At 42.5% G+C, this 11,087-nt stretch overlaps 1 protein-coding gene across 2 annotated transcripts in view; it reads right to left on the reverse strand.

Annotated features, from left to right (window-relative positions):
* Window positions 1-4,367: 4,367 nt before the first annotated feature.
* LOC102307310 (lecithin retinol acyltransferase b, tandem duplicate 1) overlaps window positions 4,368-11,087 on the reverse strand; it is a 17,574-nt gene continuing 10,854 nt past the window's right edge. Inside the window, exons 10-15 of one of the 2 annotated variants that reach the window (XR_006053237.1) lie at window positions 10,306-10,370; window positions 10,055-10,161; window positions 9,816-9,923; window positions 8,542-8,641; window positions 4,572-4,611; window positions 4,368-4,419 (exon numbers count right to left, since the gene is read on the reverse strand). Coding sequence is in view for 1 of the 2 variants with exons in the window: in XM_042215460.1 (XP_042071394.1) it covers window positions 8,623-8,641; window positions 9,816-9,923; window positions 10,055-10,161; window positions 10,306-10,370 (299 nt within the window). In the remaining variant the exon portion in view is untranslated. Of the gene's footprint in view, window positions 4,420-4,571; window positions 4,612-7,756; window positions 8,642-9,815; window positions 9,924-10,054; window positions 10,162-10,305; window positions 10,371-11,087 lie in introns of those variants that run through there. The other variant, XM_042215460.1, reaches the window with a different exon arrangement.

Consider the following 11,087-nt stretch of genomic DNA (forward strand, 5'->3'; position numbering starts at 1 on the left):
TTGTACTTATTAGTCTGGAAGATGAGTGGATGGTGGGGTGGGTGCAGTTTTCTCTGTGACTGTCCCGGGCTCTGTGGGGCCGGGCGGCGCTGCTGCACTGGGCCCGGTCTGGATGGGCCTGGGCCCCCTTTCCCTGGCGGGTCGCGGAGTATGGGGGTGCCTACTGGGGTCAGCGGGGGAGCTGGCCCCAGGGAGGGGTCACTTGCCCCTCCCTTCCTTCCCTCCCCATCTCCAGCTGCCTCCCTCTTCCCGCTCCACCACAACCACCCACACATGCAGGGCCTTGGAGTAGGGGTATGTCACCAGGGTGCAGAGGAGGCTACCCCCCCCTCTGTCCCCTTCTGGCTGCCTCTGCCTCAATTTTATCCCACAACTTAGACATTCACATTACTCACACTCTCATTACACATACATATAGGATCTTGGGGGTGGGCACGATACACGGAGTCCAAAGTACCATCAGGGTGTACACCCCACCCCTGGCATCGTTGCCCACCTCTCAATTTTAAATACACGTAGACATTGAGGGCTAGCAGGAGGGACCATGCGCTTACCTGCTGCTCTCTGGCAGGTAGCTCCATGCCCTCCTGGGTTTTAAATGCACCTTAGAACACACATGCATCAACATTACAATGAGCGGGTGGAGGGAGGTTTGGAGTCTTCTCTCACCCCCGTTCTCTGCGACCTGCTGGAGCGGGGGGGCTAGGAGGAGGAGTTGGCCGTCCGACTGCGGTCTGGAGTGTGGAGCCTTCCTGCTGCTGCGGAGTCGGGGCGGTCTGCCTCCCCCCACCGCAGGGAAAAGGGAAACACCACCTGGGTCTGGGTGCAGTTCCCCCCTCCAGGGGCGGGGGCACCTAGACCCGGTTTGTAGAGTACGCTTGGGGAGTGTGATCGTGTGTACAGCGTCTCTTTATGTCTGTCTCCACGTTGGTTGAGTGTGGAGTAAGTGCATATGAGAGCATGAGGGTGGGAATGGATGTTTGTGTCTGTGTGTGCCTGTATGTCTGTGTCTATATGTCAGGTTGGGTGTCAGGCGCCACCTCTCTGGGGACATCTCAGGCCCTCCAAGGTTTGGAGGCCTATCTCCCCCTACCACCACTTCCCCTGCCAGTGGCGGACCCCCTCAGACATCGGTGCGTTGGTGGTTCTTTGTGTCCGGGGATGGGCGTCCAGGTACACACCGGCTCACTCCTTGGCGGCCGCTTATCGGGGCCTGGAGCCTGGGGCTCGCTCGGGCCACTTCGGAGGTGGGGTGCCCCCGGCCTCTCGGCCTGGGGCTCGGTCACTCAGGCGCAGCTGGCTGCCGGCGGAGCTCACGGGCGCGTCACTGCAACTCCCCCTGGCTTCTGCTCCGCGGCTGCTGAGTGAGCCCTCATCTGGGACTCTCCTCAGCTCTTTCTGGGACAGTGGCGCGGCTGCCCCTCTGTTGGTCTTCCTTGGTCTCTTGTGTTCTGGGGGCCTCTGGATGTCTGGAGTTTTGATCTCCTCCATACCTGCTTCATGCCCTGGAGGACGGGGCTGTGGCCCCCCCACACCCTCTAGCAGATCATTACATGAAGGAACCTTTTAAAAAAACAAAAAACAAGCGCGTCCATGCTCACAGGTGTACACACGGGTGATCACACCCACAAACTACACCCTTTTTGGCTCCTACCTCAAAGCACACTGTGTTCTGTTGATCTTATGTGCTGCACAATAATGTTTAATATTTAGTATTTACTGTCATATTCCCATATATCATTGTGATGTTGTTTATTCTATTACTCTTGTTCTCTTCTGCTTGCTTTCTTTTTTCTTTCTCAGCAGGTGATCCAGGTGATTGATATATGCATTTTTTTTTCCTCTGCCCGTTTTGTTGGTTTTTGTCTTTTGCCCTTCTCCCCCGTCCCTCTTCTCAGCTGTTTCTCTTTCCCTCTTTCTTTCTCCCCTTCTTTCCCCCAGTCAAGTCTGTCCCGTATTCAGTAAGTGAAAATAAAATAAACAATAAAAGGTGAATCAAATGGACCATTACGGCAAGGCTGGGATGGTCAATTTGGTAAAGTAAATCCGTTGGGCATCTTTCTTTGCCTTTAGACAACAATTCTGATGGCAAAAGAGCCAAACGGGACAGGCAAAAAAAAAAAAAAAAAAAAAAAAAAAAAAAAAAACATATACAGAAAATATAATGCAGGGTGTTGTTAACAGAGATATATGCCAATTCTAATTTGGTGATTGGCATATAAACATCTGGAAGTTGTTTGGACTCTTTCAAGGTCCAGAATATTCTAGTCATGATGCTTGGAGTTACACTTCTAAACAAACCATGGATCCTCCTCAAGGACTGGTTGAGCCCTCAAGGATCCCACTAACCTCAATAGCCCATTCATCCTCGCCGCATTGGTTGCTTCATGCGTCAATGTGACAGCATCACACAGCCACTTTCTTTTGTCCATTTGTAATCTTTTGCAGAACTTATGTGGAAATCTCCGTGAGTTTTGTGCTAACTGAGAAGGCCTGTACAGGTGGACTTGCTCACATAGTCTTGCTTCAGGCTGGTCTAATTTGAAAAAGCTGTGACGAAGGTGGCAAACATGCCAGGTTGGAAACCGTTCGTGAGGGTGAGAAAGGTGAGCATAAATGAGCCTTGGGAGTCTTAAGGCTGAATTTTCTCAGAAACAGAAACAAATGTGGAAAAAGTCTAAACACACTCACTGGTAAACTGGCCGGTCAAGGCAGTAAAAATCTTACTCAAATTCGACATAAGATGACCTCAAAAAGTACTCTGAAGGACCTCTAAGTTCTTTCTTCTTGAACTTTTACATGTAAAAGTTCTCAAGCTATCACTACAAGCTCTTAAAGATCTCTAAACATTCAACCATACTTTAATAATAAAGTAAATTAACCACTAAAAACAACAGGAAAGCCTGCTCTCTGATTGGCTGACAAGTGAATCAGATATTGTAGTTTTTACAATACCTGATTCACTTGTTTGTGTACACCAGAGCTCACAATGTGTGATCACAACGTGTGGTTATCAGGTAATTATAACAAATGCTGCTTCAGTAACCGGTATAAGTAACCAAAAACTGGTATTAATCTCTCTGGTGCTGTAATTAAAGTGCATGTTTCTTTACCTGCATCAGGTACATCCTCTACTGAAGTAGGAGGGGCTTCATCCTGCACAGGTGTGTCTGGTTCCTCCTCTGACAGAGACTCCACCAGCTCTCCACCGATGTGAATGTCCACCTACCAGGACATCAAAACTTACAGATGTAACGACTCTATAGACCCAGTCTTTTTTAATATATTGTGGCTTTATTAAAAAACATTTATTATGTATTTAAATATTAGTAAAACCAGTTACAGTATTACCTTTTATCTTTATATAACTGTACTTGACATAATATCAATATATACAGTTTTAAAGGTATTTATCTTTATAGTCACTTTATATAAAGGTTTTGTAATGTTAAAGCTTTATAACACATCCAGTTTACAGCTTTTGTGAAACAGCTTCATATACATTAACTTTAGTATGTGTAGGGCTGTGCGATATGACCAAAATCTCATATCCCGATATAAGACATCTATCGTCCGATAACGATATAAATCACAAAAATGTAACATTTTCTGTAAATTCTGTGAATCTCGGGCAGCTCGACTTGCGTGAAGTGTTTCCAGCTGCGCGTCATGTAGCTGGAGTCGAGTGTTTTAACCGATGCATGAAACGATACATTTTTAGACATAAGTTGTAACGGCCGCCGTTTTCTTTGTGAGTATTTATTACACGGCGTGCTGCGGGGAAAAGCCTGTTCTAACGTTTGAGTCTAAGGTTTATTTTTTAGCACCTGGCGGCTCTTTTTATTCTCATCCGTAAATAATCTGCTCTTTCACGTGATTCAGTTTATTTTGAAAAGTCTCAACAGGATCTTGAGCTTTATTGTGAAAGGTTTATGTGGAACAAGCGGACACGCGGTGGTTTTACCATCGTTGTTGCTAACAACAACGCATAAAAACAGGTGCTTGTCTGTCTGTAGTGTGGTTATATAGAAAGAGAGAACTTTAAGAAAGTAATATAGCCACTACAGTGACCATCAGAACGATGAAAAAATATTGCCGTAAACAGTTTATCTTGCGACACCACGAAACAAATGATAGCGTAAAATGAAACGATAGACGTTTTTATATCGTCATCCGATATATATCGTTATATTAAACAGCCCTAGGATATGCATCTCTTATATAAAGTCTTTACATTCTTCATATTTTATATTCGACAGACTAAACCTGAACATTATTTCCAGATAATGAGGCTTCTCTTTTAGCTTTGAGTCATCAAGTTACTCCTTAAAATAACATCATCCTTTTATTTTTATGATCACACTCACCTTCAGCTGAGATTTGGGATGCAAGAAGAAAAATGGCTTTAGGACAGGAGACCTGGAAGCCACAAAAATGGAATAAACAACAGGAAACCTCACGTGACAAGAGATGGTGTATGGGGACGGTGTATTTTCTCCACATGTAGGTAAAAAAGAAAAAGAAAAAAGAAAATAAAAAGCAGAAATTGGAAAAACATTTTTTAAACTCACACTCTGGGTCGTCCGCCCACAATGCCGGTGAGTCCGGGAGCTATGAATGTGAAAAAATGAGAGAAAAAGAAATGAAAAGCTGACAGTTTTAAGGAAAGTTGTAGCAGGTGCAGCGCCTCCTTCCTGTCCTAATTCGAGTTCAGCAACACTGACAGTGTGAATCATCAGCTTCCCGGGAGTCACACAGAGTTCACACTGAACTGGACCTGCCACCATAAACAAAAACATCTTCTGCTTCATGAGGTCACGACCCTCCTTATCTGCAGGCGGGAGACTCCCGCTTCACAGTGGAAGGCACATCCGTATATGTGCCTTCCATCACAGCACAGAGCTCAGCTGTGTGAGTCCAGCTAATGTAATAACACACGCATTACAACATTAAACAAGCACATGAAGCATGACGGTTTAAGGGAATGTGGTTCACATGCTCAGAATATTAACGATTCAGATTCAGCACACTTACATAATTTTCCCTGAAAGCTGAAAACTGTGCTGAGACTGCTGTTCAGTGGTTGGTTGTTATTATTGATAAGTGGATGTACTCTGACATACCTACATAATTCATTTGTTCAATTTCCTTCTGTTTAATAGCCTGTTTCTCACCTCAGGTTTTTGCTCCATGTGTTCTCTTAGGATCATTTATCATTTCAAATATTTTTCAGATAAACCCTTCTGACCGTGCCAACGTGAAATCCTGGACTTTCCTCTGATTTATGGGTGGATTTATGCTTTTCTTTGACTCAGTTTTGGACTGTTTTTAACTTTCTTTTCATAAAATGAGAATTCAATACCTGGTGTATTTCCTACTCATTGTGACTAATTTGTCATATGTCATATGTAATGTCATATGAACCCTCGCCTTCAAAATAAAGTGCTTTGCTGAAGCAACCAACATTATTTAAAAGGTTTTATTTCAAAGCTGCATAATTACCATTTCCAGTTTATGTCACACCTTCCCAAGTACTGTTCCTGCTTAGCGAGTAGGTGGTGAGCGTTTGCTCATATGAAAATATGAACAACCGCAGCAATTTCCTGCAGAGCAAAGCAATCACAAGTGAAGCACCTTCTTTGCACCTGCCAGCAAACTCCATTAACCAACTGGTCTGTGTATCAGTTTTACTGGACAACAGTCTGTTGGTTGTCATAGTTTTCAACAAGTCTCACACATATACACGTCTCATGAGCGATCCCACTCCACTATTCTTCAGCAAACCTCTCAAGCTTGATGGCCTTCTGACCGACAGATTTTCAGTGAGATTGAAGACAGGGCTCTGTGGAGGTCAGTCAGAAACGTCCAGTTTGGTCTTCTGGAGTTAAGCCATTTACCAGGAGAAGCAAATGTTTTGGGTCACTGGCGTGTTAGAAGACAGATCAACAACCCACACTTTCAAAATCTTCACATAGACTTTTATCTTCGTGGTTCCTTCCAGCTTGACACAATGAAGCATCCTTACGACATAATAATACTTGTGTTACTGCGCTTCACTGTACTTTGGGTTGCACGCCTCTTCCTTCTTTCTCCAAACATAAGGAGCACCAGGTTAGTCTCATATGACCAGTTTATGCTCTTCCAGCAAGCCTAATGTTTCTCCAGGTTGTCTTTTTTTCTTCTCACTGGCCATTCCTGTGCTGAGTTCAAGTGACTGTCATCTTTACTACAGTTGCAGACGTGGTTCTGTGTTCTGGGGTCTTTAGACAGTTTTCAGTTTTCTTTTCAGAGTCTTTCAAATCTTTTGCTTCCAACCTCTGCTAAGCTTGTTATGAGCGGTGTAGCTCTCACGCCAGTTCTTGAACACGTTGTACATCCATCTCCTGCTTTATGAGCATCAACAATTCTTTTGGTCAAGTCTGGATTCATTTCTTTTATTTTAGGTTTTACTAATGTTTTCAACCCTCAGTTTTAACTAGAGATGGCACGATACCACTTTTTTATGTCCGATACCGATATCATAAATTTGGATATCTGCTGATACCGATATGAATCCGATAGTTCATCTTGTAATCAACAAAACTGTTTTCTTTTATATCTTTCTGCATTTTGTATAGGTTCATACTCAAGTTTAAAAAACAAAACAAAACACTAAAGCTATTCTGTTATACCTGTATGCAAAAAATACACTGCACCCAAAATATTTCATAGTTCAGCAACACTGATCTATGTAATAAACCTAAACCTACACCATCCTCCATATTCTGGTATTTTAAAAAGTACTTAGTGGAAATATTAAACAACCTAACTAATAGGGTGCCCAACTCCAGCAAAAATAATAGGGAACCACCCCTCACGCTCCACCTCATGATGCTTAATCGACGTAATCAACTTTAATTTGATGCAGTGTGAAAAAAAAGCACAGAAATCAATTATTTTTCAAGAATAATTAAATAGATTCAACATCTTTCTTCAACAGAACTGCAGACTGCACAGATGGTACCTTCCCAAAGGAAAAAGTACTATAGCTTACTAGGGTATATTAGACTTAACAGTTACTATATACAGTAATGGACTTCTATACATTTTACATCAGATTAAAACTTTGGGTGTAAGATTCAGATAATTATTTATTAAAAGCTAGACATTTTAAATGAGAATAAGAAAGAAAAGTATGTCTTTGTGCCCCCTTTTCCCTGTTCATGCCCTATCGGCCCCCCTGGCTAAACTTTGCTAGATCCGCCCCTGCACAGTTACCAGCCGTCAGCTACGTAGAAAAAGATCCTCGAGTAGAAAGTAATATTAAATAAATTCTAACAACAGCTTATCAAGCTTAAACGTGCTGCTGTTGTTCAGCCGCTGGTTTCCTCTTTCTGGCACAAAGTGGGCCAAAAACAAACTAGAGAGACGGAGTCGCGACAGAAAAGCCGATCAGCTGATCACTGATCAGTTTCATGACTGAAGTAGCAGCAAGAAGAGGCAGTCGCTCCATATATCGGTTGTTAAGCTTAACGCAGGAATGCTTTACAAACATTCAGAGATGAACTTACACACTTGCTTTACTTCTCTCTGGGATAACTTTCTCAGAGATGAAATGCTGGTTTGGTAGCCAGGCTCCAAATACACACAGCCGCTCTATCACGTGATACTGCTCCGACGTGCTACGGTTATGAGCTGAGTTACGCCGTGTAGCAAGTTTTGTGAGGTGCTTTTGTGATACTTAATGGATCGGATTAAAATTTTTATTTCTCTCCGATATCCGAGCCAGTAATTTAGTTCAGTATCGGACCGATACCGATACATAATATCGGATTGGTCCATCTCTAGTTTTAACTTTATTTAAAAAGCTCTGAGAATTACAAAGTTAAAGCAAAGTCTTGCACAGCAGTGGCAACAAAAAGTTTGTTTTTTCAGAGCCTTAAAACATAGAAACTGTTTATGCTTTCTAAAGAAAAACAGCATATTTAAAAATGTTATATTGAAAACACTTCTGAGATTTTCAATAGCTGCACCAGTGGCATCAATTTTAAGCTCCTACATCACATGGTTCTCGAGTTATCGCATCAGGCCTTTACAGCTGAGGGGTAGGATGCATATGGGAGAACTTTGATGAAAGATAATCATGTTGTCCTTATGTAAGCAGCTGCTGCTACATGCTCAGATCAATTAACATAAGTTTCTAACGATACGATCTCTATATTTTCTATGGTAAGACGTAATAAGGTCAGTAAGACAAGCAAAGAAGTGTATCCCAGTTTTCTCAGGCCGCACTAACAGCGAGAAAGAATACGGACTGTGTTTGAATTTGTAATTAAATATTTTACTAACAGTGGTAATCTTATCCATTAAACAAGCCTCCAGTGTGGATGCATTATTCACTACTGTATAGACAACTCTGTTCTCCTTCTAATAACCATGAAAAGACACTTATATAAGCAGCTGCTACCACATCCAGATGTCCTCAGATCTCATCGTAAAGGTCTTTGCGTACTATGAACAAGTTTAGAGAGTTTAAAGAGGAGATAACGGGGTTAGTCGTACCCATGCCGGTCCCCGCAGGAGCCACTTCTCTGGAGAAATGCTCCAGAGCTTTCTTCTGTTTGTGGTGGACGGCCAACCAGATCACAGCCTCCCGGGAGTCCTGGAAAAAGACAAGAAACGTAAATTTAATGATCAATGGAGATAGTCTAAGAGGTGAAAGTGGTGAAAGGAGTCAAAATAAGAGGCATGAAACAGGCTTTACTGCGACCCTTCACCTACTTGTGGTAAAGGAGATGTGAAGGTTGGATGTAGAACAGCGGGATTGTGTCAAGATGAAGCGGGTGATAGAAGGGGGCATTTAGAGACTTGAAACAAGCTTAACTGCAACCCTTAACCCTTAGGAAGGGAAAGGATGCAGAGAAACAAAAGAAGGAAAACTAAGATGAAGTAAATCCATTGATCAGTAAACACTAAAAAAAAAAAAAATCAGGGGGGTTGTACCAAAAGAAACAGAGAAGACGTCCAGCAGCTTGTTCAGCTTCTGTTCTTATGTGAGATCTTAACGGAGGCACGCAGGTCTGCCGAGGCTCCTGGATCTGAGCCCACTCTGAGCCATGTACACTACAACTCTGAGGGGTTTCTGTTCTCATGTCTGCCATGACGTTTTTTCCTCCAGCAACTCCAGTTTCTACTGCTTTGTATAAAATACAAGGTTCCTGTTTCCTGCAGAGAATCTTCATCTTATTATTCAATTTTATGAAAACATAAAAGTCAGCTGACAGGGCAGAGCTTTGAATATAAAGCAAGGACACAGCCACACTAAGTGTTTTTATATTCTATGTAATTTTTTTCCTGTTATGTCTTATTAAGTCTATGTTTTATTTATCTAAAACAGTGGTCCCCAACGCCCGCGCCCGGTCTGTGAGTCGTTTGGTACCAGGCCGCGAGAGTTCAGGCTCGGGTGTGAAATTTATGGTTTTCCGGGTTTTTATCGGTTTTCATTGTTATTTTTTATCGTTTCTATCGTTAACTCAGTTTCCCTGAGTCTTTTCCTGTATTTTATGAATTAATCTTCTTTTTTTGGTACCAGTACTGGTTTTATTTTGTTGTATTTATTGGCGACGTCTTAAAGGCCGGGCCGTGAAAATATTGTAGAAGGTAAACTGGTCCGGGGCGCAAAAAAGGTTTGGGACGGCTGATCTAAGATATTATCATTTCATTTTTAAAATATTTTTTAAAAAATGTGTCAAGCTAACATGAGAGTAATGGAGACTGACCTGCTGTTGGAGCCTCAAGTGGACATTAGAGGAACTGCAGCTTTTTTAGTCTGTTACCTTATAGCGAGCATTGGCACCGTATGTGTCTTCAGCTCCAAGGACCTGGATGTATAACCGAGCTGAAATCTTCCAGTCCCAACTTGTTTTAAAACATTCTTCTTTGTCCTAACCACACAACATATCACACACACACACACACACACACACACACACACACACACACACACACACACACACACACAGCAGTAATGTTAATACACAGTTCAGAGTACATGAGCTGTGATTCTTGTTCCCACCGTTTGATGATGCTCTCTGCCGTTCTTCTGGCCTTCTTCGCTGCTCTCGGCCCGGTGACCGGACACACGGCGGTCGCCCTGAACCCGTCCATGTAAGTCGCACAAACCTGTAAGGAGGATGGTGAAGGTGACAGGACCCAAACTCTAAATTACAGTAAAATATTATTTAAAAAGTTGACCTGTGTGGCACTCGATATTCCACATTATCGACATATTATATCAAAATAAGAATCAAATACAGTTTTTTTAACCTTGTAGTCATGTGATGGGGCGAAGCCCTGCGCCCCAGTTACTCTGACAGCTCCCCCCTCATCACCTGAAAACACAAACAAAAACAACTTCACAACATCAAAATGTCATGTGTTAATAAAACAATGTAATGTAATTACTTTAATGGTATTAAAGTTGATTGGAAAATTGGAAAAATTGAAGAAATTAATTATTTAATTTTTACATATCTAAGAAAAACATACATTTACAAACATTTCTTAATTAAAAATTCTTTTTGTTTCAGATTGTTCTTGCTTTTATCATTTTAATTTATTGTATTTTTGTTTAAAATATTTATTGCATATTTTTCATTTTATTGCATTATATTAAATTTTATCCATCCATCCATTCACTTCCGCTTATCCTTTTCAGGGTCGCGGGGGGCGCTGGAGCCTATCCCAGCTGTCATAGGGCAGAGGCGAGGGTACACCCTGGACAGGTCGCCAGTCTGTCGCAGGGCCAACACACAGGGACAGACAACCATTCGCACTCTCATTCACTCGCACATTCACACCTAGTGGCAATTTGGATTATCCAATTAACCTATCCCCACAAGCTGCATGTCTTTGGACGGTGGGAGGAAGCCGGAGTACCCGGAGAACCCACGCAAACACGGGGAGAACATGCAAACTCCACACAGAAAGACCCCGGCCTGATGGTGGAATTGAACTCAGGACCTTCTTGCTGTGCGGCAACAGTGCTAACCACCGTGCCACCGTGCTGCCCTAATTTTTTCAATTCTTTATTTCAATTTAGTCTCTCC

The sequence above is a fragment of the Haplochromis burtoni genome, unplaced genomic scaffold (genome assembly GCF_018398535.1).
Source record: "Haplochromis burtoni strain Fernald_Lab_line unplaced genomic scaffold, NCSU_Asbu1 Contig_728, whole genome shotgun sequence".
NCBI classification, from domain to species: Eukaryota; Metazoa; Chordata; class Actinopteri; order Cichliformes; family Cichlidae; genus Haplochromis; species Haplochromis burtoni.